General features: G+C 42.1%; 3 protein-coding genes across 3 annotated transcripts in view; all 3 read right to left on the reverse strand.

Moving 5' to 3' along the window:
* Window positions 1-213: 213 nt before the first annotated feature.
* On the reverse strand, window positions 214-13,643 carry LOC311245415 (kinesin-like protein klp-3; the record flags this gene model as incomplete). Its single annotated transcript, XM_084335258.1, has 11 exons — window positions 214-363; window positions 1,005-1,100; window positions 2,294-2,480; window positions 7,176-7,384; window positions 8,461-8,521; window positions 9,683-9,825; window positions 9,929-10,586; window positions 11,141-11,307; window positions 11,407-11,520; window positions 12,408-12,536; window positions 13,503-13,643. The coding sequence occupies 11 exons, from the start codon at window positions 13,641-13,643 to the stop codon at window positions 214-216; spliced, it is 2,055 nt and encodes a 684-aa protein (XP_084191384.1).
* A 433-nt stretch (window positions 13,644-14,076) lies between these two features.
* Window positions 14,077-20,162, reverse strand: tmem168b (transmembrane protein 168b). Its single transcript, XM_084334876.1, has 4 exons — window positions 18,659-20,162; window positions 18,364-18,506; window positions 17,052-17,326; window positions 14,077-15,653 (listed from the first exon to the last, which is right to left on the reverse strand). Exons 1-4 carry the CDS (start codon window positions 19,787-19,789, stop codon window positions 15,106-15,108), a joined length of 2,097 nt encoding a protein of 698 aa, XP_084191002.1. The 5' UTR covers window positions 19,790-20,162; the 3' UTR covers window positions 14,077-15,105.
* Window positions 20,163-22,031: 1,869 nt separating this feature from the next.
* The window catches only part of samtor (S-adenosylmethionine sensor upstream of mTORC1), a 29,869-nt gene continuing 24,691 nt past the window's right edge, over window positions 22,032-27,209 (reverse strand). The window contains exon 5 of the mRNA XM_084334909.1: window positions 22,032-25,723. Coding sequence (XP_084191035.1) covers window positions 25,088-25,723 — 636 coding nt within the window. The 3' untranslated portion in view covers window positions 22,032-25,087. The remainder of the gene's footprint in view (window positions 25,724-27,209) is intronic.

Here is a 27,209-nt window from a genome sequence, read left to right on the forward strand (position 1 = left end):
AGAGGGTGCAGCACTAAAACAGTTATAACAAATCAAATGATACAGAAGATGAAAAAAATTACATGACAATACCATTCCACAATAAGCTTTTTCTGACTAAATTGACATAATTGTACGGGTTCTTTAATTAAAGGTTTTTGATAAACAGTCAGTGTCTATTAAAATAAAGTATTAAAACATAACAAGATAAACTTTTTCATTTCCTGCGAGTAGCTATTTCTCGGCCTTGGCGTTCTTCGCTGGGATGATGTTCTGGGTGGCCTTGCCCAATGCCACCTGCCTTATGGTGGATCCAAACTGAAGGGTGCTCAGGGTCTCCATCGTGTTGTTGACGTCAGGACTCACATTTACAAAGACGCAGCACTGGAGGGAGAACAGGAAAATACAACTCGGTCAGGTGAAGTCAAACTTCATGTAAGATGTAAGCAGGGGTGTAAAGTACTTGAGTAATTGTACTTCGTTACAATACTTAAGTACTGTTCTTGGGGATTTGTACTTTACTCGAGTATTATTAGGTTTGTATACTTGTACTTTTACTCAATTACATTTCAGAGGAAAAAAAACATCCAACTCCAGCAGGTCCAACTATTTTAATTAGTATATTTGTTTCTCTGGCCGAACTAACGTTAACGTTATTAATCCTGCGGCCACACTTTATTTAAAAACAGACAATCAAATCCCCATCAATGGAAAATTAACCCGCCCATACCCATGCTGATTGGTCCTTGTGCAAGACTAGAAAGCGGGGAACTTTGCACCTGCTATCAGAAGAATAGACAGTCAGAAAAAGTTTTTACTTTAACTTTTTAGTACTTAAGTACAATTTAAAAGTAAACACTTTTTTACTTTTACTCAAGTGTGTTTTTAGCCAGATACTCTGACTTTTACTTGAGTACGATTTTGAGACAGTACCCATACTTTCACTTAAGTATAATTTCTGGGTACTTTTTACACCCCTGGATGTAAGTGAGAAGTTTCCATTTTAAAGCAGGATGTAACGCTACCTTTGCGTCTCCACTGAGACACGGCTGCAGCAGGTGCGTGAGCTTGGAGTTCCTGAAGGGCACGTGCAGCGCATTGCACCTCAGAGCGCTGAACACCTGTGAGATGAGGTCAGTGGTGGAAGAAGTACACAGTTCCTTTACTTAAAAGAACACACCAACATTTTGGGAAATTAGCTTACCGTCTTCTCCAGAGAGAGACAAGAAGATAGATACCAGTTTCCTCTCTGTGCGTTCAGTAGAAAGATTTCTGGCTGCATGTTAGCCTAGCTTAGCACAATGAATGGAAGCAGACATGAACAGTTAGCCTTCGGGAGAGGTGTTAGTTGGACAATGCCTAGGCTGGACAATGTGCTAAGCTAATCTAACATGCAGCCAGATAGCTTTCTACTGAATGCACAGAGGAAACTGGTATCTATCTTATTGTCTCTCTCTGGAGAAGACGGTAAGCTAATTTCCCAAAATGTTGGTGTGTTCCTTTAAGTAAAAGTACTTAATACAAAGATAAATGAGTACTCTGTTAAATTAAAAGTTAATTAATTAATTAAAGTAAAATTCCTCCATTCAAATTCTATTTAAGTAAAAGTAGAGAAGTATTTGGTATTTAATGTACTTCAGTATCTAAAGTAAAAGTATGCATTCTACATTTGTGTATTCCAGTGCTTGGGAGCATTCAATCCTTGATCCATTGACCTCTATAGGTTGTGATAAATTGGTATGTGGTCCAGTTATGCTGCTCTGATAAAAGGTCATGTTAAAGTGGTATGTGGTCCAGTTATGCTGCTCTGATTAAAGGTTATGTTAAAATGGTATGTGGTCCAGTTATGCTGCTCTATAGTGGAGTAAAGGTATAAAGTTCCCTAAAATGAAAATACTCACGTAAAGTACAAGTACTGTAGCTCGAAATTGTACTTAAGTACAGTACTTGAGTAAAAAATACTTACTTACTTTCCACCACTGGATGAAGTACAATGCTTAGTGTGGTTTTAGTTGATAATGTTCTTATAAATGCATTAAAACATTTTGTTAATTAATTGAACAAGATATGAAATTCAAAGTATGGTTGGCCATTTGCAATCCCCTTTTCCAGATCATGCTACTTAATTTCTTTCCTGTACATTTCCTTAAACTTTGGTGCCCATTATGGTCTTTGGCAGAATGTCACCATATAGCTCTGTATTAGGTCAAACGTATTGTGTGTCTACCACCTCCCACAATCTACAGTTACCGGTAATTATATTACAATGCTACTACAATCCCCCGTCTCTTAAAAGAAATCCACTACAGGCTACCTGTCCCAGTGATGTGAGGGACTTGTTGATGGCGGCTGCCTCCACCAATCTCTGTCCCTTGGCTTCCGTCTTGGAGATGCGTTCGGAGCCTGCCAGGTCACACAGGGTCAGGGTGCCTCGAGACGTGACTGCTGACACACTATCTACCCCCTCCACTGTCAGCGTCAGCACCAGGTGAGAGCGGGAGCTGGGAGGGAGGAAGAATCCGATTTAGAAGCACTAGGATAGTGACTAAGAGAGAAAAGAGTTTGATACTCCTCTTGTGCAAGGAGTGTGCTGGACAATGCCTCACTGACGTGGCGTGTGATTCAGTAACGCAAGGCTACGAGTTAATTGGTTAATTAATTAATTAATTAATTGGCAGATATCCAATCACCATATTGCCAATGAGTCATCTCATTATTGGTGATTTGCAGTGAAGATCAAAAGACCCTTGTGAAGCCAGGTTACAAAGACGTACCAACGACTAAGAAAGTTCCATGACAAACACACACACGTACAGAGGACAACAGGACCTCACTGTCCACAGGATCAGCACAGCAAACAATAGACGAGACAAGAGACAATGTATCAAACACAGCAGGACAAGCTGAGACAAATAGAAAGGAGAAAAACTACAACAAAGAAATCCCTAAGTAAAGGTGTTATAGACAACATTTCTATATAGACATCTTTTTTTTAAAGAAAATAAAAGAAAATAACATCCACAGAGCTTTTAAAAAGGTGCAGAATAAGAGTATTGCTCAGCCCCAAAGAAATTATATGATAAATTAATTTATCATTCAGAATCAATAAGAAATCTATTACAACTTTTCTGGGAGGTTTTAATATAAATTCTCTACTTATTTTAGGCCTGTCTATAATTATGCCAATTTTATGCTTATTTTATGCCTATGTCTATTTTGGGTCTACATCACTGCTGTGAAGCACTTTGGGCTATAATGTATGATAGGTGCTATACAATTATTATTACACCTATACACCTGATTGGATAATTGGCATGCTGGTATTCTAGTCTAATGTGACATCTAGTGGCTGAATGTTATCTATAGCACCTTTAACTCAATCTGCGCCATCCACGTATATATACGCGTTTGCTCGCCAACCGTTGAACATCAATCACGTATATATACGTTATTTGGTCCGTTTTCCTTTTTTTCGATTTTAATATTCTTTTAATTTTTATTATTATTATCTTTTTCCCCTTCTTTTTCCGTTTTTCTCCCCTCCCAATGTTAGTCGTTATGCCAATTCCCAATCCACTTCCTGGTCGTTGCGCACTCTACCCCCTACCGTCGGTCTGGGAGGGCGGAGACTATCACATGCTTCCTCCGACACATGTGTACCCAGCCCACCACTTCTTTTCACCTGGCAGCGCGGACTCTCACTGGGAGAGTGTAACGTGTGGAAGGTCACACTACCTCCCTCCAGATCCTTCCCTCGCTGTGCAGGCGCCCCGACCGAACTGTAGGAGTCGCTGTTTACAACGACCCGAACCCACCCACCGGCTTCCCTCCCGCTGACTCTGCCAATTGAGCCAGTATGACGGCCGGCCAAGCCGGAGGCAGCGCTGCCGGATTCGATACCAGTGTCTCTCGCGTTGGTGACGAGCGCTTAGTCCGCTGCGCCACCCAGCCGACCTCGATTTTAATATTCTATTCAGTGTCACTATGTTACCCTTAAAATAATAGAGATCCCGAGAGTGCAGTACCGGCCAGATCCTGCTAGGTGGCAGTATCACCCACCCTTTGAAACCCTGTTCCAGACTGTAAGGTAAGGACTATCTGACATCAATTCTACCTTGATCCTACAATGATTTCATATCGATCCAGTCGATCAACGTATGTAGTATTCAAAACGAATGCCGCTGATGACGATCAGAACATAAAAAAACGATGCATTCATGATGAAACATAATACCTATTATATACCTTTGATTTGGAAACAGTAGAGCCATATGAAATCCGCGTTTACGGAATCGCGGAATTGACCAATAAAAATGGAATCAACTGCAGAATTTGGCCTAATCTGGACTGAAATTCCGTTTTCGGGAGGAGATGGAACGTTTGGTGCAAAGCAAACATGACCGGGGAGTCGGGGACGCTACAGCGTGTTACACACAACACGCAGCAGTGTCCAAGCGTCTGGCTGCTTCGATGCTAACATCGTCAAGAAGCTAAGAAATGTAGCACTAAGCCCTAAATTCAGAGCAGAGCAGTATCCTAATGACTTTTATGCCTCTGGCGATAAGGTGTTTTGCAAATTCTGTCAACGTACCGTGGACTGGACCCGCAAAAACATGTGCAAAGATCACTCTCCAAAAGCCATGTCAGGAACACGGAAAAACACTGTGCTTCCCAAAAACACACCAGCTCTCTAACGATGATCCCTGGTGATCGATACAGCTAGAGGGTGCCAGGGGCGTATTTAGACCAAGCACAGTGGGGCACAGGGGGGCACCTAGGGATTTTTTTTTGCCGATTTTGCCCGGTTTTTGGGCGAAAATTGGCAGATTGTGTAACTATTTCTTTTTTTACTTTATTTCGGTTTTAGGGTTAGGGTTAGGTTAGATTAGATGCATCCATCTGTATGGAGAATGGGAGGGGTTTGTCTGATGTTAAGGCCTTGAGAACATCACCGACTGCCTTTGGAGCAAGGACCAGAGCCTCTGCCTTTGTTCTTCCTAAAGTAATTTTCTTCACTATTTTGGAATCATGTAGAATCTTTTGATTGAGCTTGTTTTTTTTTTAAAGAAAAAATGTATCATTAAGATGCCTTTATTTTATATTCGACGCAGACGGTAGGCTATATATAGCACATTTTGTTTGGTTTTCAGTTTTCAATCCATAATAAGTTAACAGAAAAAATATGTACACAACCACATTATTTCAACCTAATAAAACTATGTTTATTGTCATTGTTTTAAGAGCACAAGGTGACTTGGTAATACTCACATTTTGAGTAAAAAGAATCCCACTGGTCACAATGGTGACCGTAATAATGTTTTTGTTATAAGGCTCTGAAAATGTTACTGAATTGCTAAATTGAAATAATAAAGGGTCTCAATTAAATATGTGTAGTGTCACATGACCAGAACACAGCTCAGTCATCGCAAGGTTTAACTGAGGCACACCTCCACCAATCCCTCCACCGGAGGAAGGCCAGAGAGAGAGAGAGAGGAGAGGAGAGAGAGAGAGAGAGGAGAGAGAGAGAGGAGAGAGAGAGAAAGACGTTCAAGTTAACATGCTGCAGCGCCATGTGTAATAAACCGCTGCCTACCTGAGATCCCTGGCACTGTTTTGCTTATCTGTTATCTGGGGGCTGTGTTGGTTGGTCCTTTTAAGCTGCACACCGGAGCATCTTTTAATCCAGCTGTTTGCTGTTCTCTGATATTTTCGGACATTTCGTTGATGCGTCACTCGACACTTCGAGCTGACATGGGGATATCTTTTATCCTTGATTTGATTGTCTCTTTGTTTGGCAAGCCTTCAACATAAGTACACACAGCAGGGTCCTTCTGACACACAAACCCGTAGTAGTCTGTCCACGAGGGCTGGAATGCCCGAATTTCTTAGCTGTGCATCATGACAGAATGCAACGCAGCACCTGTGAACTGCGCGAGGCGCCAGCTGCCTGCTGACAGCTGAGCACCATGGGATGTACCATGTATTAGCTGTCATAGGGGTGTGCAAACCAGTCAACTTACAAAAAAGAGCCTGTTGGAGGATTTCAACAAGATAAATGCGACAACAGTGCAAAATATTTCACTATAATATTTCAAAGCGAAGTAAAACATATTATAATAATTATTTGATCATGTTAAAATCATTTGATCATGTTAAAAAAGGGAAAATAAAAAACATTTGTTAAAAAAGAAATCAATGGGGCACAGATGATCAACCCCATGTGCATGTGCCCCACTGATAGTGGTCTAAATACGCCGATGGGTGAGGCTAATCACTGACACTATTGTGATTAAATAGCTATGTAACGTTACAGTACATAGGACTATAGATGGAAATGATAGCTTCTTGCTAAATCTGGTGCACCAATCTATTTATTTAATGCAAATGTTGTCAGTACACACTGTCCTTTATAAACGAAATAAACGAAAGGTGCCTAAATTATGCATTACTATATTTCATCACAATATAATATATATAGCTAGGCTACTGACATTGTGTATGTCAGTAGTAGCTAGCTGTATCTATTGTTTACACTTGAAATGTGTATTTTTATTTTGTGTGCATTTTTATTTTGTCACAATATTATTTGAAAGATATTGTGTCAAATTGAACTGTATTTCTGAGTTGCAGCACTTAAAAACATTAAATGGACTGTTATATCTTATTCAATTGTGGACATTTATTCATTCCCACTTATTATTTTTAATGGAATTTGGAAAATAATAAAACGGATTTCATATGGCTCTAGGAAACAGTAGCATGTCCAGGCGAGCAACGCGAACGCATTTAGCTAAATTCACACATCGCTCTATAACGCGAACGTATACATAAAAAAGTATTTTTCACATGTTGAACGAGGGATAGTTACTGTCAAATGAGCCATAGTATTGTCTCCATAGCTATAATATAGAATATAGATATAGCCCTGCAAACACTGTGTCGCACAGTGAAAATGCCTATATAAAGCATGGCACATTTACTACAGGATGAGGATAATAACTGGCAGAGAAAGAGTTAAGACCAAAAAAAGATCAACACATGGTAGTTATAGAATATCAGGTGAATTGACCTATCTCAAGCCCGCCCTATTTTCTTGATCCTCCAATGACAACTGTTGCTTCTCTCTGACGAAAAACAACAGTTGTAATTGGAGGATCGAGAGGGTCAGGGTCCACTATAGGTCCATTGTGAGATACCTCTCTATGTTCATTTTGGTTGAGGCAATCGTCCTATTCTTTTCTCCCATCTCCATGACGTTCAGAATGTCAGCTTCTGCCTTCACCTCCACCTGAGTCAGCCCTGGGACTAGGATGGACTTCCCCTGCACTCTGATCTCTAAAGCACCACTGGGATTTTTGGACAGGAGGTCATTCAGGCTATCGTTGTAGATCTCCAACATGGATATCTGGGAAGGACAGTATTTTATTTGGAGGGGGTAGGTTGTTTTGGGGCATACTACTGCAAAATGTGTTTATGTGGACTCAATGTGGACTCTATGCAACATTAACTCGTCCATTCTACAATCATTGTACACAACATCCACATGCACACACTCACTTTAAATATTGACATTCATTTAAACTAGGGCTGTCAGTTTATCGCGTTAATTAGATTAATTAATTACACTGCAAATTATCGCGTTATGAAAATGTATTCAAAATTAATTAAACAATTTTTTTTTTATATAACTTTTTTTAAATTTGTTATCTCATTCATTCCATAAGAACGTAGAATAAACATTTACAATTTTTTTTTTTTAAATGGTCCATTTGCATGTTCTTGGTATCTGATTCTAGGGACATCTATGGATCTCAGGGAATGTATTCCCAGTGTCAGAAATACTGTGTCTGTTACTAGGCTTGAGTAAATTGTAATGAACCAAATGAGAATATCAATTCAATTATTTTTATTTATTTTTTTTTTTGACTGTGAATAACACCAAAAATGGACCAGACCTCAAAAATCTAAGCAAATGAATAAAGGGAAGATGATTAAACAGAAGGTTTTGTAGATACAGTACTGAATTCTGCCATCCGGACACATGTCATTTGAAATATGATTATAGAATATAGAATATCAGGCCTAAAATGGTTATGCGATTAAAATGTGATTAATTAGATTAATAAATTACAAATCTTGTAATTAATTAGATAAATTTTTTTAATCGCCTGACAGCACTAATTTAAACACTTTAATCACTTAACATTTAAAAAAATAAATAATACAAATACCTCTTCTACCTAATTTGCATTTTATTTAGCATTTTGTACATTTTAGCTTTGTATATTGTATATTTTGTATAGTGTTTGGTGTTTATTCTTTTATATTTTTACTGTATGAAGCACAATCTCAGAGGGGTTATACAGAACCAAGCATTTCACTATAATGTACAATCGAATCTACCTTATATGTGACAACAACAACAAACAACTTGAACTTGAACAATATTCACTTTATTGTAACCTCCATTAAAGAGCATACCTTCAGAGTATAAGTGATCTTCTCTTTGTCCCTACAAATGCGCAGGAGTTCTCGGACAGACCTGGAGAAACACACGTACACACGCACGCACACACACACACACACACACACACACACACACACACACACACACACACACACACACACACACACACACACACACACACACACACACACACACACACACACACACACACACACACACACACACACACACACACACACACACACACACACACACACACACACACACACACACACACACACACACACACACACACACACACACACAAACATATAACACCTATTTGCAGGCCATACCCCATAGGTAATCCTAAACCGTGAAAACAGCTCACATTACAAGTGGTGTTCCAGTCTACAATGAGATGGTGCTATTTCACACCACCAAGGAAACCCTATCCTTGCTGCATAAGCTGATTCTATTTCTCTTAACACAGCCTTCTTGCTCTGACTGATAACATATTGATGCACAGATAGCACAATCGATAATGAGACGCGATTAGTCTTGCTTGCCCCCTCTTTGATAAGTACTCACGTCTAATGTAAAAGATATTGTAAGTGCAGAGGGGATTTTCCTCAATTTGGTTAATAGCTTGAGTGATTCTTAAGACTCATATCTTTGTCTGGGCTAGATCATCTTCCTTAGATGGAAAGTTTCCATCCGTTACACACAGTACTACATCTCTTTATTCATATTAACCCTTTCAGGTGTGAGTTTTTTTTGGAATATTTCCTCAAAGAAAACCTCTATTAATCTATAGCTTTCAATGGCCAGTAGCCATTGTGACATTAGCATGAGAATGTTAAGTTATCTAAATTCTAATGAAACCAGTGTGATTGGACAGCACCGTATGTTAAAACCAATGTGATCGGACAGCGTCGTACTGTATGTTAAAACCAGTGTGATCGGACAGCACCGTATGTTAAAACCAGTGTGATCGGACAGCGTCGTACTGTATGTTAAAACCAGTGTGATCGGACAGCACCGTATGTTAAAACCAGTGTGATCGGACAGTGTTATTAATACCAGTGTGATCGGACAGTGTTATATGTTAAAACCAGTGTGATCGGACAGCGTTGTATGTTAAAACTAGTGTGATTAGACAGCATTGTATGTTAAAACCAGTGTATTGGACAGCGTTGTATGTTAAAACCAGTGTGATTGGACAGCGTCATGTTAAAACCAGTGTGCAACTCTCACCTTATATTCACACCTGGCTTTTCTTTGGTGCCCATCATAGTATAAGTCTTTCCAGACCCTGTTTGCCCATAAGCCAGTATACAGACGTTATATCCATCCACACAGGAGGTGATGATTGGTAAGGTCCCTTCAAATACCTCCTCCTATACATGAAGAACAACAAGAGAGCATGGTAAAATCTAAAGCAATTTTGAGTTTGAGATGTTCTGGTGATGTTTCTTCCAAGAAGCCAGACCCGTACTGCACCTGTGAGGTGATGGGAGAATAGACCTTGTCAAACTGGAACTTCTTCTTGGTTCCTCTCTGGACGACCACCACCTCCCGGTCCGAGGGCATCTCCAGGCAGGTGTTGGGGTCTGAGTTGTCCCGACAGCGACAGAACACTCTGATGTTCCCCTGGAGCTCCAGCAGCTTGTTGTACAGGGCCTTCCTCTCCAGGGCCTCCTTCCTGTATAGAGAACGCAGCTCCTCCACCATCCCGGCCGCGTCCAGCTCGCCTAGCTTGCCCACGGCATCCTTCAGCTGTTCCAGCTGGTTCTGCATGTCGTTCAGCGCCTGACGCACCGTGGACCGCAGCTGCTTGTTAGACACGTTCAGTCCACGGGTCAACTGGCTGATCTGCTGGAGCTGGGCCGGGTCCACGGTGGGTTTGGGGGCGGCCTTGGCTGCGGGCGGCACAGCGGGGACCCTGCGTTTCAGGAGAGCTCGGATCTTCTCCCGCGCCTCCTGCTGGTCGGCCTCCAGCTCGGCCACCCTCTGGTTCAGGTGCTGGACCACGTCGGACAGGTAGTGGGCCTCCCGGACCAGGTAGCTGTTCCTCTGGAGCAGGTTGTCAGCCTCTGTCTCTTTGGTCTGGAGCTTCTCCTTCAGGTCCTCAATCACCCGGTCCTTCTCCAGATGGGCCCTGATGGTTTCAAATGAGGACAGGTTTTTGTGCTAAAAGAAGCAGGAACAGAGGTGCAGCTCTAAAGGTTCGGAGATATGTAGTAGAGGACATTATTAACAGTACATTCTACCCTAAGGGAAAGGGTTTTGTCCCTGCTCTGGTAGTTTCAGGAAAGGGCTCTGATTATGATCACTGAGTTTTAATCTGTCCTTGACTCCTCAACCGTGATACCAAAAAGTACAGCAGTTGAAAATATTTGGTTATTATGGTATTACTTGTTATCATGCGCAATTGTACAGCCCTGGTGTATTTTATTTTACAATTATATTGTACTTCTATTTGAATTTAGTTTATATTCCATTTTATTTTATTCTACCTTTTATTTTATTTTACCTTAATTGTCTGTCTGTTAATGTCGCACAAAGTGACCAAATCAAATAGCTGGTATGTGTAAACTACTTGGCAATGCCTGATTTGCCTGAATTTCCCCAAAGGGATCAATAAAGGAATATCTTATCTTATCAATAAAGACCTTTCTGATTCTGATTATTACTGCTTTTCCATTTTCACACCTAAAGGAGTTGAGATCTCTGTAGTTCTGCTCCCCAGTGGAGGAGGACTGGAGGAGGATATCTCCAAAAATGGTGAGGTAGACGGAGATGACCTCATCAGGGTCGTAGTTACACTGTCTGAGGGCCGCGGTGATCTCCTTCTGATCTACCAGGCCTGGCAGGGCACACTGGAGGGAAACAGGAGAGAAACGCAATTAAATATAACAGTCATGTGCCGGGAATTCCTTGTGTGGTGAAACGTGGTGACAACCGTGGTATTTAGTTACCATGACTTGCTTGACCCTCGCTTTGACAAAGTCAATATTCACCTCCCACTGCAGTGGCAACAGCAGCCACAGGCCTGACTGACTCTCAAAGTACCTGCAGATGTTTGCCTTCTCCTAGGGAATGGATACAGAACGGGAGAATCAGTCTTGTGCAACCAGGGGTGAAGTGTGTGTGTGTGTGTGTGTGTGTGTGTGTGTGTGTGTGTGTGTGTGTGTGTGTGTGTGTGCCTTATGTGCGCGTGTAAGGGGGGGGGGGGGGGGGGGGGGGGGGGGGGGTCAACGCTCCCCAGTATATTTGTATTTTCAAATGAAAAACCAAATGTAGGTACTGAATATAGATTAGATTCAAATGTATTGTCATTGCAGCACAAGTCCAGTACTATGAGTGTAGTGCTAATCAGATGTATGTACAGAGTTATACTAGGTCTACAGACAGTATGGTAGTAGTCATACTGGCCAGCAGTGTAACTAGTAAGAGTAGGTAAGGGATATGTAGATATAGTATCTACAGATATGTAAAAGGATTATGTGCAGGTATGTACAGACATCTGGTGTACACTCTATAATAACAGTTAGTAAGTGTGCTCCACCACTTCCAAAGATAGCACTACACAGCACCATGTGCAACATAATGTCATTACAGCTGACCATGCCTGGATTACTGACCGGGCATACCGGCTAACTGCCCCGGGGGAAGACACCGCCAGAGAGCCCCGGGTTTGTGTGTAGATTAAGTGCATCATCTCACTAATATCAATTGGAATTATGTGCTCATCATGCAGGCATGATTCCATTTGAAAGGCCCCCCAGTATACTGCTTAAGGTACTGGGGCACAGTTTTGTGATATATCCTTCATCTAAAAGCCCTTGAAATTAGTAGTCCAGAGCTGTTTGTCCCCTGAGGGACAAGGGGGGCCCATAACACTTTCTTGCCCCGGCCATGCATCTTACTCATAATATCTATCATGTTAAAATGTTAATTGTCATCCGGTCATCATCACCTCAAACATGTATGTCATGACGGTGCCTCTCCCGTGGATGTAAACCCCACTGGCCCGGTCGTCCTCACGAACAGCTGGCTCATTGCTCACTTGTTGACTGCAGACAGCAGCCTGGGACTGACTAGGCAACTGTGAAGCATCACAACCACAGCTATATGAGACAACTCAATCATTTAACACAATGCTCACAGTACCGTATTTGTATATCTTGTATGTCATAAATGTCCTGATTCATTGAAAATGGAGGACCCTTATGTAAACAAGACGGAAGTATTTTTCCATGGTCTTCATCCTCTTAGCAGTTGTTTGTATTGAGCTGTACTGTATTGTACCAATTCTGCAATCTGTTAATAAAGTTTTCAAATCAATCAATCAATCAATCAATCAGGCATTTGAAAAGTAATATCACCTCATTGGTGCCAGTGATAAACCGTCCCTGATTGTACCATTCGTTTGGAAAAGGCTTCAGAGCCTTGAAAAAGACGAAGAAACGAGGAGTTAAATTGATAAAACAAACAGATGCATGCAATATATGGTCAGAATTATAATTATGGCTCCCCATATTATCAACAGGTGCTCACCTGTGACTCGTCAACATATAGCCTGTTACCGTGTTGACTGAAGCAACTGTAAAGAGTCCCGTTGTTGTGTAGAAAGGTTTCGAAAGCCAAGGACACCTCTTCGTTCTCTGCAATAGCCTCCTGATACAAGCAGCAGTGTTATACTGTGTTAAAGCTGTGCAAGTGTATCGACGTGTGTATCGATCACATCAGTATCTGTGTACAGTACACACATTTCACATTCGAAAGGCTACTCACAGGAGTCACAGCCACAGTTGGATTGAGAAGATTCTCTAGTTCTTCTGCGAGTGCGACCTCGTCCTTTTTTTCTGAGATGCTGTCATCACTTGACTGTATGTCAACTGCATGACTTTGATGTTCTTCTGCGTGAACCTTTGGTGGCTCCTGAAAACACGCCTGTGTATCCTAGTATAATAAAGCAAAGCATAATAATAATAATACCAGCATGGCGTTGTTCTGCTGAAACACACAAACACACAACATGTTTGTAGCAATCAGTTTGTCCTTCCCTTACTTCCAGCGTGTCGGAACTTGCGCCTGCCGCCGGTGTGATGGGACGTGGGTCAGCATCCTCGGACTCGACTCTCTCCACCCCCCGCACTGGTTCACTGTCGGCGGTGTTTTTCACATCGCTAACGGAGGCACCACTCCCCATGATGCTGAAGGACCCGGCGGGCTACACCTCCTGTCACCACGCAGGCAGCACAGACTAGAGAGAGGAGTGTGTCTGACTCTTGACAGGTAGCCAGTTACGTCAAGGAAACAGGCGAGGTCCTTGTGAAACCCTAGAACTGCGCGCGTTTAAAAACAAATCGTGGATTTCTTGACTTTGTTTTTAAGGATTAACAGTACCAGACTAGGCTATACGTGCAGAGAAATGCTTCTTATACAACAAACTATAAACATTTGAAATCTCCTCATATGTTGACATAGGCCTACACCACGTCTATGCCTATTCAAGTAATTCTTGAATAGTAAAGTTTTCACTTAATACATTTTTCATTATCCTACGCAGAGTTGGACGTCTCTTTTTTTCCTCCATCATCTGAGAGAAAATTTTCCACACATGAATCATTTTGGTAATAAAGTCAAGCTCTTTATTGCATAGTTCAGACTTGTGTTGTTCAACACAACACAGATGAGCAGAAGCTTGCATAGCTAAATCATCTTATAACAAAACTCAAAAAGTAATCATCAATCATCATACATAACTATTTATCACAACTCTTGACTGGAATAGTGCAATCAACTGTACAGTAAAAACTATTTCTGGAATCCCTGACACAGCTAGAGTAGATTTAAATAGCCCAAAAACACTTACAACTTTAACTTATAAAAGGAAGACACAAATCAGAAAATTGGAAATATTCAAGCTTTGCCACAATGTAGTTCTTTAAAAGCATAGCGGTATAAAAGAAATGGCCTAATACATGTTAAATTCTAGTAAAAGACCATACAAATGTACTGAATTAGATCCAAATAATACCATTTTTCAGATACCTGAGATCTTATGGGGAAGGGGTAGGCCTACCATTGCGATTTTGGTTTCGAGGACATAATAACTTGACGTTCTTTGGTGATTCTCAAAGGCACAATACTAATGTATGTGAATTCACAATGGAATAAGATGTAATGGTAAATACAATGCAAAATCGTGTGCAAAACATATAGCCCATGTGCTTGACAGTCAACAGTTTATAAGACATTTATTATCTCTTATAAGTAATGTTTTCACTCTCTTCTCATCCCACTAATAGGGATGATTGACAGGGATGTGCATGATCTAAATCCAACCTAAACTCTTAACATTCATAGAACAATTTACAAAGAATATATACTGTACATAAAAAAATAAAGTATGAGACAGTACCTCCAAACACACCAATCAGTAACTACGGTAAGATAACAGCACTCTTAGTGAATATAATAATACATCTTGTGCATTGATTAGTGATGGATTCAGATCCAATAGCTGCCTATATACTCAGCGACTAAAGCTGAAAATTGCACAGGCAAGCTATCAACCACAAGAACTGATTTAAAAAATATTCCCAAAATATATTTTTTTAAACACAAAAACAGAATCTCTGGGTCAATATCATACTGGCGTTGCATCCCTAAGACTTGACCAGTTTGAAGCCTTGGCCAGTGTCTAGTACAGCTGGTGGGAACCAGTTAAGCTTGACCCTCTTAAGGCATCGCAGGCAGACACTGCAGGCCCAGAGCAGGTTCAACCCGTCGCACCAGAGCGCCAGCTGGACCACCGGGTAGGTCATCCGAGGGAAGTACATCCTCCAGTGCGTGGTGACGTCACTCCCCGTGGGCAGGTGCAATGTATAGTCACTCCAGTGCTTGGAGATGCCGTAAGCGGCGTTGACGGTCCTGCCCCTCTCCGACCACTGGATGGCACTGTTTGCATTGCAGTTGAACTCCACCCACTGGGAGGTGAAGTCGCCGAGCTGAGGGGCGTCCTGTAGCTCCACGTCCGTCGCCCGGGCCAGCTGAGCCCCTTGCACTGCCACGTACAGACCCTCCACCTTCCTGACTTCCTTCACCCACGGCAACGAGTTCTCACAGTCCAGCACCAGGATGAGGCGGGAGCAGGAGTCCACATTCCTCTCCCTCCAGCACTCCAGGATCTGGTCCAGGCGGAGAACGTCTCCTCCTGGCGACGGACAGGAGAGAGGAGATGAAGAGCGCTGAACTTAGAACATAGTCAGGGTTCCCACTACCAAGCGGATGGCAAAATGAAAAAAAAAAGTGCTCTGCACTTTCCGAATACAATGAACCAAACAGGAATTTACACCACAGCATACCGTTGTAATTGCACAGACTAACTTTGAATACGTATAAGTAGGCTGATTAGTTACTAGTTTTCCCTCACAGGGATCTCATACACAATGCCTCAAAAAAGTAAAAATTCCCTGATTTGTTTATTAAAATTCCATGATATAGAAAGTCCATGACCCGTGGGAACCCAGCGTAGTGGATGCCCTGTAGGCTGTACGCCTAAATATTAAAGGCAACCAACTTGTGTCTAACCACGCCCAACTTGCGTCTAGCCACGCCCCCGCGGCATCGCGGCAGCAGCAGAGCTCCGTCGCGGCAGCATTATATGCCAGTAACCGCCCCTTATTCTGTATCCAGAAATAGCTCAATTGGCAACGCTGCATGGCTGTGGATCCTACGGCTCGTTGCTGGCTAGTTCGATTCCCTTCAATTTTTTTTTTTTTTTTTTTTTTAACGTGCATTCGCATTCTTTCGCCGTTAAGTTTAGGCATAACTTTAAGCATTGTTTCGGAGTTGGTTAAGGTTAGGCATTGTTTCGGAGTTGCTTAAGGTTAGAAGGGTTAAGTTTAGGCGCTGTTAAGGAGCTGGTTAAGGTTAGAGTTTGACTTAGAGAATGGCAATATTTTTTAACGTGCATTCATTTCGCCGGTTAAGTTTAGGCATTGTTTCGGAGTTGGTTAAGGTTAGGCATTGTTTCGGAGTTGCTTAAGGTTAGAAGGGTTAAGTTTAGGCGCTGTTAAGGAGCTGGTTAAGGTTAGAGTTTGACTTAGAGAATGGTAATAGACAGCCTATTTCCGCGCTGCAGCGCGAGGCAATAGACAGCCTATTTCCGCGCTGCCGCTCTCTCGCGCTGCCGTGGTCACATGGGCGTATTGGCCAATCAGAGAAACGCTAAACACAAGTTGGTTGCCTAAAATATTCACGCAGCCTGTACTCCTTCTTGTGCAAACACATGTAATGATAATAATAATAATAATAATAATAATAATAATAATAATAATAAACGTTATTTTCATACAAGAATTTCAGCCCCAGGTGCTTCACAGCAGTGATATAGACATACAAATATAAAATTGGCATAATTCAGAGAATTTACATTAAAAACATCCCGGAAATCTTTTAATAGATTTCTGATTATGACTTATTGATTATGATACATTTCTGACATTAACATCTATAAAAGACCATTAGCAGGTTTCTGACATAATAAGAGCAATGCAAAAAGTGTACATAATAATAACACATGTAATAACACAAGGATGATCACTCTTACCTGCCAATGCCCACTCCCCGGAGCGGTGGGTGTGTCCACTGTAGAAGACCATGTAGGTGTCGTGGCGAGGGCCGTCGGCCGTGCGGAGCTCCAGGAAGGCTCGGAGCTTGGCCTGGAGTGCCTCCACGGTCACCCCGCTGGTGGAGTAGTCGCAGCCAAAGGTCTCGATCAGGTGGTGGGAGAAGAAATGCTGCATGCTGTTCAAGATGCCCGTGGAGCGCAGGTTCAGCTGCTGCACCTGGTCCGGAGGAAGCAGCGTGGGCTGGCCGTCAGGACTGCAGGGCAGATGGAACGAAGAGAGGAGTTAGTTGTTGAAGATGAAAAGGACTGTGTTTTCATTCGACAGACACTCGTATGCAGAGTGACTTGGAACGAACGCAGCAGTAGAATTAACAGATTGATGCATCACCACCAGTAGCAGAATCCTTTTGCATTGTTATGTTAAATACACAATTCTAGCTGTAAAGTTATCTCTGTCTAATAGTGTAATCTTGTATAGTATATTATATGTATACATATATGAAATGTTATATTGTCAGTACTTCTACCTTTTTCTAACAATTGTAATAATAATAAACTTTGTATAGCACCTTTCAAGAATTGGAGCCCAAAGTGCTTCACAGCAGTGATGTAGACACAAAATAGACATAGGCATGAAATGAGCATAATTATAGACGGGTATAAAATGAGCATTACAACCTCACGGAAATTTTGGATTTCTTATTGATTAAGATAGATTTCTGACATTAAAATCTATAAAAGACTATTAGCAGGTTTCTGACAAAATAAAAGCAATGCATAAAGTGCAGACATATAATGAGTGTAACATTTGACAAAATATAGTACAAAAATCACAGTCTGAATGCAATGAGTCCAAACAGCGTGTATTAAAAGGCTATGGTGAAGAGGTATGTTTTTTAGCTTACTTTTGAAAATATTTAGTGATCTAGCCTCCCTAATGTCCATAGGTAGGGACAATGTACACCATTGTAAGTATTCTTATATTGCCATATTTTTTCAAGGCAACTGTCACTGGGAGAACAAGTCAGACCGGACCAGGTGTGTGTGACTGTTGAAAACCTGTAAATATGAATGTATAGTTGAGAGTGACATTCACAATATACAGTATATTACATATCCAGAGTGATTATCTTTGTTGGCTGTCACCACTATCATTTATCCATTACAATAGCAAGTTGCCCCAGCAAGTACCTGGGCCTGATGGAAAAAATAGCCTTCTTAGAGCAGAAGAATTTGCCTCCATCATGTATTCTCACTCAGTACACTACACACATGCATCATTGTGCCCTACCTGCAGTAGTTGGTGGGGATGACAACTGCGTAGCCCACACTGGTTCCTCCCAGGCAGTTCCCAAGCTCGTGGAAAAGCCCATGGAACAGAGACTCCAAGGGCAGGACAAGTAGGAACATGCTCACGAAGATACTGCTGGAGGACTGGGGACAGGAAACAACGGTCCAATCACATGTTGAGCAAAAACAAGACACACCAAACGGACACCTGTTAGTAAACAAAAAGTAAATGTGTAAATTCTGTCTCATGCAGAAATGTTGTGTCAGAGCTCATGACATGTAATCAATCCGCCTACCTGCCACGAGAGAGCAGCGAGAACAGCGGTGGACAGCAAGGTGAAGAGCAGCAGGCGTTCCGAGATGAGGCAGAAGTGCCTCACACCTTTAGAGGCCATGACTTTGTCCAGGGTGCCGACCCCTGAGCCCTGGCCCAGGCTAAATCTCTGACAGTCGCTGAGCTTGGTGTGAAAGCCCCACACCGTGATGATGAACACCACGTGGCAGATGGCCCAGAACAGCCCACAGACCACAAAGCCGGGGATCTTCAGGTACCACTGGTCCATATCTCTCAGCTTCAGCGCCGCCAGGATGAAGAAGGTCACCTCCACCACCAGCAAAGGCAGGAGTGAGAGCCGACGCCACAGGCCACGCCACGCCAGGAAAGGCTGCCAGCGCTCAGTTACTGACAGGCCACTGAAGTACACATCCAGCAGGGGGTCACAGATGAGCTGGCTGAAGAAGCAGGCTAAGGCGAAGGGATTGGTGGAGATGGCCAGTGACTTGAAGAACAGCACTGCCGTGATGACACTAAAGCACAACAAGTTGGGCAGAGCCAGGAGAACCTTCATCCGAAGAGCAACCATCAGTGTGGCAAGCGCCGCCACCAGCATGACCACACTGAAGGACTGTGGAATGAGCAGCGCCGTGCTGGCGATGGCAAAGCCTGCCAGCTTCAGGAATTCTGCGGAGGTGAGGAAGGCAGGGCGGTATCTGGTACATCCACACACTCTTTCCAGCATAGCCCACAGCATCCTTAGCACCGTACTGGCTAACAGCAGGTAGTTCGTTGCCTGCTCTTTGACATCACTCTCCAGAGCAGGGCTATTGAGGAAACAAAGCAGACCCAACAAAAATCCAAACCACAGGTGGAGAAGGCTCAGGCTCATTGTCTCCATGCTGAAGTAGTAGTACAATACACTTGCTATCCCAATAACAAATAGTGCCAACACAAAAATGATCAGAATCATAGGCGTCGTTTCCCACCGCACATAGAGTCCCAGGCACAGGGCGACCAGCAAGTTCAGGCCGGACAGGTAGCCCAGCCAGCGGACAGAGGACCACATGTTTAGCTCCCCATTGACCTCCTCCATCCTGGTCATCGCTGCACGCAGACAGTGACTGACACAGTAGCGTATGAAGCGACACATCTCGCTGGCAAAGTCAAACTGTCCAATAACAAAGAGAGGCACGCCTCAGACTTCTAAAGTCTTACGATGTGGCAGTTGAAAGAGCATGAGGTCAATATTGTTACACGATCATTTTAACTTGTTGAATAAAGTTAGCTTAGCTAACGTTAGCTTAAGAGACAGCTGCATCTCTCGGTTAAATGCGCCTAGCATACTGTATAATGTTAGCTAGCTATGCGTTTAACTTTGTGTACATATTGTTGGTTTCTCATCTATGTGCGATCATTTTGAACAAATACGAGATGAATCATCCCGAACCCAAATGTCAAGGACCTGGAAGGCATCACTTCAAAAACTTTGTCACTTCTAAAAGTTTCGCTCAGTCAGATGACAGTCGCCGCCATCACTTTGCTAAGCTACGGCAAGCATCTGTGGACAAACAACTTCGACCTGCGCTTTGGTTCTGGACTAGAAGCTGGTAGAGAGGCCAAGAGGGGAGTGGAGAGGAGATGCACTTGACAAGCTTGCACCATCAATCCGATGCGTTTTAGTTGTTCCATGTTGCACAAAAGTAATGGTGATAATGACTCAGTTGAAACTATTCAAAAGCACGAAAATGTGAGTGTGCTTTAAAGGGATATTGCACATTAGTACAACTTGTCAAGTTTCAGCAGTTTTACTGCTGTAAGTGCATCTACAAGTTAGCTAGTGTCCACTACAGTTCTTGTTATCCGCTGTCAACACCATTCCTTAAACACCATTCAATAAACAAACTACTGTTGTGCAGATTTCAATAAGAGACGATTCTGAGTCAAATGTGCATGTTTGTTTTGGCATTTGATGTGTCATTACAGTTTTATTACCACTGAAAAATAAAAGCATATCCAGTCAAATTGTTGTAGGTTTGAGGGTGCTATGTATCCTTGCCTTGAAATAGTTCCTTTACCGTTAATAAAAAAAATGGCAACATTAGCTAAATACCTAAACAAGTACCGTTGACACAGAAAAATACATTACACAGAATGATATTGCTGTATAGTTTGTTAATACTATAATTAATAACTATTGTTAATTCAGAAGTATTATATTTAGATTTGATCCTCAAAATGAATGGAAGTGAATGAGGAGCCTGACACCTGGGAGGAATGGTGGTGTTGACAGCAGACGACACAGCAGTGGTCACTATCCCTTTAAATTATGAGTTAAAAGATATGCATTGAAAGTATTGATTGTAGGGTAATGTATATTAAAAAAAATTAAAAAAAACGTTATGGTAAAAAAATAAGTATGAAGGAGTCAAAGATGGCATAATATAAAAGGTTGCTTCTATTAAAATGACATTTTTAGTGAAGAATACCTTCAAAAGCTACACAGCATCAAACCAATAGTACAATGAATGGAAGCGGACAGTACCGGTAGCCCAGCTTAAACTCTAGGAGGTCTTAGTTGGCCAACACCTAGGCTAACTGGTACTGTCCGCTTTCGTTCATTGTGCTAAGCTAGGCTAACATGCAGCAGATAGCTTTTTACTGAACAGAGGAAACTGGTATCTATCTTCTTGTCACTCTGGAGAAGATGGTAAGAGCATATCCCATAATGTTGGCATGTTCCTTTAATTGCTTTTGAGTATTGCTATGTAGTTTTGTAGTTTAATATATTATGGGATTTTAAAGACACCCGTGTATTTCCTAGCTTTTCTGGTGAAATATACCTTTAAAAAGTGGGTGGGTACCAAAGAAAAATGTATAGACGTTTTCTAACTTGACCAAGAAAAACAGTAAATGCTAGATCCCATAGCCTGGAAGTACGTTTTTTTGTATGCATTTTTTATTTATAGGTAGTGGAAATTCTTCTGAAAATATCTAAAATGGTTTAGAATGGTATTTTAAGGGTACAGGTATGATTGGGTTGTGGTTAACCGAACCTTTCTGCCTCACTATTTGAATTTTAGTGGAATATGCCAAGTTGAAAGCAATTAGAAATAATCATGTTGAATAAGTGCTATTAACAATTAAACATACTGGTAGGAGTAGGTTATAATGGCATGCCTGATATTTTGTTTACAAACATAAAACAAACCAAATCTACTAGGCTTACGTTTGGTTCACGTTGCCTCCAAATTATTTTGTTTCGATTTATGGTGAAAATGTAAACAAGTCCCTCTCTACCCCAAAACAGCATAGTGTACCTTTAAGTTTTAACCACTCAATTTTTTTTCTTTTATTATGTAGGAGGACAAAATAACACTCAGGCATTACTTTTACATTCATTTATAAAAGAGAAGTACACCCATACTGTAAGGTAAGCACACATTGTTCTGTACTGTCAAAAAAGTCCTTAATAATGGAAATAAAAATCCCCATGCAAGTGGACCAAAAGAAACATTGGAAGACAAAACACACCCACTTATCACAGATGTGATATTACCACATACATCAGCTGGAAAATGATATGGGAACAGCAACTAATTGCAATAAATTGACAAAATATATTATTCTTGTATTTTCCACCGATAACACTACAGAGTAGAATTTGGACAGTTGCACATACTGTACTGCAACACAATCATTTGGCAAAGGAAGCTCAACGAAAAAAATAAAAAAGTAACAAATAATAAACAAGGTCTAAATTCTCAGTTCTCTAGGGGCATGAAAATCAGCTTGCAACATAAACATTAACAAAGAAGGCACCTTAGAATTACTGGTATGAAATTATGGGCCCATCATATTGTTTGTAAGACTAGATTTTCATGAGATGAAATCGGTTTGTGGCACTCAAGAGATTATTTTTGATAAAAGTGCCACAGACAAGAACATAAACTGACACACATACACCCCTCCATTCAAACATCACTGGGTGCGCTCCATTACCACGCCGGCGTATATGCCTACGTGTGCCGGATAGGCGGAGTCTGCACACCGACAGCTGCGAGAGAGTGGCGTTTACGTTTCCAGAGCCACATGGCCCCATACAAAACACAAACACGTCAAGGGAGATTGATAAGAGAACTGTTATTCAGGCTTACACAAAATCAAGATTGTGAACATTACTGTCCATGCTGGCAAGTATCTGTCAACTAGGAGCACTACAGTACCATGGCTTCTGCCCTTGTAGCCCTACATTGTTTGTTTAAGTCAGCTGACAAATTTCTTGGTGACAGATATTGATATACATATTGGTGGTTAAATCTGACATTGCCAATTACCAATCACATTAATGCTATGACTTTTGACTCAAAAACGTTTTGAGTGGTTGGATCAATTTGTTGCTGGGTGAGGTATGAGTTTGCCATCAAACCAATCTAAATTTGGCCCCACCGACCGTACGCTGGCGCATGTGGGTGCTCTGGTCCGGAAGCGGCACAGATGCATTCAAGTCATTTTCTCCACCCTTGCAGGTCACGTGGCTGTGCACCAGCACGTAGAAATGGAACACTCATTCACAATCCCAGCCACACCCACACATTTCACCTATTCACAAACACACGTAGAACCATACACAACATTTTGGGTGCTAGTGTCACTGGGTAAAAGTGTTCCCATAAAAATACAGTACGTTCAGATTAGATTTTGCTTGCTATTGCTAAAATGTACTTCGCTCTGTTCTTCTGAGGTTGTGTATGACAAAAACAGGACATTAGTGCAAATACCTCATTGAGGTAAATTATTTGAAATTTAACGAGCTCAGATCAAGATGCTTTCTGGGGTGGGGATGGAAACCTTTAGGCAGTACAAAACGTTACGTTGGGCTGCTCAGGGTGCAGTTCCAAACACTCCGGCGGAGTCTAGCAGCGTGGCTGCATTCAATTCATTTCCAATGTAGAGTTGAATGCAGCCGTGCCACTAGACTCGCCAAGTCAAGTGTATGAGTAGCACAGCTTGAGTAACTTAGACAGTGAGGTAAGTACTGGGAGCTGACGGTAGGTGTTGCGCTCCACCTTCAGCAATCCATCTCCCTGGTCTAGTGCATTGAAAGAGGGATGGACTCCCTCGCAGGGCGGATGCCGAGCTGCTTCGACCTACTTACTCGTTACAAAATAGTCTCCAGGGGTTACTACTGGACTGGTGCTGTAAATTATAGCTGGCTTGATACTGGCTTGCAGTGATATACTATTTATTTGACTACAAATTCATTATGTAAAAAAAAAAAAAAAAAAACTCTACTGGGACTCTACACAGTACTGTTAACATTTGTAAGGACACAAAACAGAAAAAGAGCAACACCTACTTTGAAACACTCATACCTTGTTATTACACATTGAGTAAACAGTTAACAGTTTCACATTAGTAAACCTACCTAAGACATACTCCTACTGTACCATATGGTTCTGAAAATGTTTCAAATGCTACAAATACCACTTTATTGTTAAAAAAAGAAAAAGAAAGAAAACTACACAAATCAGTCATAAGATGCAAAGTTAAAATTGCATTGCCACATATTACGCATGACAACACCAATGTTTTGACTGTTGAGAATATACTAAATGGACATCAAGAATTTCAGAAAGTCTAGTTGCATGACAGAAGCAAGCATACCAATCTTTCTGTCTCAATGCCTCCACTGCAAAAAACAAAACAAAAAACAGTCAAGACTACTTGGTTTTATGTTTTTTTTTGGCTTTTATACTATGAAGAAGCCTGCCTAACTAGCTTATTTCAAGGTTGAGAGAATATAGACTGAGTATACACCAGTTGTGTTTTGTTATTGAAAGCTGATTGGTGAATGGGATGGAAATCGAGGAGCAGGCCAACTATGTCCTGAGGGCATTCACTTTCCAAATCTTAAAAAAATCTAACTATTTATCAAAATATATCCATCTGTGTCTGTGTGTGTGTGTGGTTGAGTGCAAGTGTGTATGAGAGAGATGGTGTGTGTGAGAGAGAGAGATAGAGTGAGTGTGAGTGAGTCTGTGTGTGTGCACGTGGTTAAGTGCAAGTGTGTATGAGAGAGTGAGAGTTAGTTTGTGTGAGAGTTAGACATTTTGTGTGTATGTGTGAGTGTGTGTATGTGAGAGAGTGTGTTTGTGTGAGAGAGAGTTAGAGATCTTGTGTGTGTGAGTATGCACGTACATACAGGTGTGTAGATATGAGGAAAATAAGTGACATCTGTAAACTTCTTTCTTTCACTCTGTGCAAACTGCATTGTCTTGGGAGGAGGGATGAGGAGTGGGAGGAGAATGCAGCAGGTTAAATTTGGCAGCGCAGTAGTTGAGGGATGAGAACAGTTCTAGAGAAGAGGAGGAGAAGGAGCAGGTGTAGCTGGTGTCGCCTAACTCTTGAAGCAGGATGGAAACGGTTCTAGAGAAAGGGAGGAGTCTCCTTAACTCTGGAGCAGAATGGGATCCTCCAGCTCGTGGAAGCCCGGCATTGAGCCGCTCTGGCTCTCTCCAGAGTCGGAGTCGTAGGGCGTGTCGGGGAGCTCCACGAAGCCCCATGCCACCTGGTTGTCCTCGAACTCGGAGCGTGCCTGCACGGGCACGTCGGCGTAGTCGTCCTCCTCCTCGTTGGAGTGGAAGTCCTGGGGGATGTAGAGCATCTCGGGGTAGTTGCGCGACACCAGGTCGCTGGTGGTGGCCAGGGACACCTTGCGGAAGGCGATGAGGTGCATGTGGGAGAACTTGACGTACTTGTAGCGCTTGAAGCCCAGGGACTCCACGGCGACGCGCCAGCTGCGCATCATGAGGGCACGGCGGCTCTGGTGGGAGGAGTCGGGCGTGATGATGAGCAGCAGGCCGTGGAGCTCCAGCAGCTCGTGGGCCTTCTTGCAGCAGATCCAGCGCTGGTACGGGGAGGGGAAGTAGGAGAGGAGCAGGGAGAAGACCGCCACGTGGAACAGCTGGGCGGGCAGGGCGTCGATGGGGTTGTGGAGCTGGCGGAGGAAGGCCTCTACTGCGTCGCCCGCCAGCTGGAGAGGCTGCTGGAGCTGGAGGTTGAGGAAGTCACACTTGTACACAGTCTGGAGGCGAGGGGGGGAGAGAGAGAGAGAGGCAGAAATTAGGCAAAGCTGGCACATTAATGATATAAAAAACTAGGGGTGGGCGGTATAACGGTTGAGCCGGTATAGCGGTAGAAATCCGTGCCAAAGTAGACGTTGGACTCTACCGGATGTACCCTTAGAAGGCTACTTTTAGGCTCTTTGAGTGTAAAAACACATTTAGTGGAAAAATACATTTATTCACAATTATTGGCTACTAAAATAAAACATGCACGTTTTGACATAAACAAACGCATGCTGAAGATGCACGGTGAAATGGATGCAAACAAAGAAGATTGGAAAGAAAGGTGCTTCTGAGTGCCTGTGAAGTAGATGATAATTGAAATCTTTTTTTTCTTCTTACATGTATAAAAAAAAAAGAAAAAAAAACTTTTCAAACGAGTTGGAACTTTGATAATCACTAGCCTGTTGGCTCCATGGCCGTTTGAGAATGGCAATAAAACATAGCATTTTGTTAATTTTGTCAGAGTAGTATTATTGATCACAGTGATGTGATTGCGCCTTAACACATTGTGCGCCAAAAACGAGTATACTCGTTTTTGGGATAAATATTAAATATTCATAATTCATCCAGCCTCCCTCCGGGGACGCAGCTGGACCCTGTCTGATATTGCAATGCCTCAATACCGCCCCCTGGTGGATTTCGGGCGAGTTACACTCCAAGCCAAACCGGAAGTGGCGCTCTGTGCATCTGGGAGAATCCTCCGGCAGTAATATCTTGTAGCGTGGATCTAGATACACACTTGAGTGCATTGGGATCGCTTTCTAAACGCAATAATAAATATGATTTCGGCGTTTATTGCGTCATACAAACGGGAAATGGATCTAGCAGATCGACGTCAAATAATTGGAATATTTTTCCTCCAATCTCATCGGCGAACGGTAAGAGGAATCTAACGTTATTTTCAACCCGATTATTTATTTCACGCAATCCATCTGATCAACGTATCAACCCATAGTAAAAAAAGATGCTACTGACGGTCAAGGAATTATAAACGACCCCCCTCCCCCTTTCCTTCACGCATGATGAAGCATAATGTATACCGATCATATAAATTTGAATTTTTTAATATAGCGTGTATAGGAAAGAAACGCCAATCGATAATCTATCATATGCGTCAGGGCCTATAACTCGCGTTTTAGGAATTACTGCAGAAAACCTTAAAAACACTTATATTCACGACGGTATTAACACGACAATGTATGAATGAAAAAATATAACGTTCCCACATCCGGAACGATAGATACCCGATGTTGAATGGGCCATAGTAATGTCAATATAGCTATAATATTTAAAAAGTTATAGCCCTGCAAAGAAGGTAAACATCTCCATAGGGTTACAGCACTGGCAGACTGGGCCCAAGGATGGGTACAATGCATGGCGGACAATGTGTTAAGAAAAAAACCTGAATATTTTCGAAACCATTATTTTTCTTGAAATAAACAC

This window comes from Notolepis coatsorum, assembly GCF_963971535.1.
Source record: "Notolepis coatsorum genome assembly, chromosome: 18".
Lineage (NCBI taxonomy): Eukaryota > Metazoa > Chordata > Actinopteri > Aulopiformes > Paralepididae > Notolepis > Notolepis coatsorum.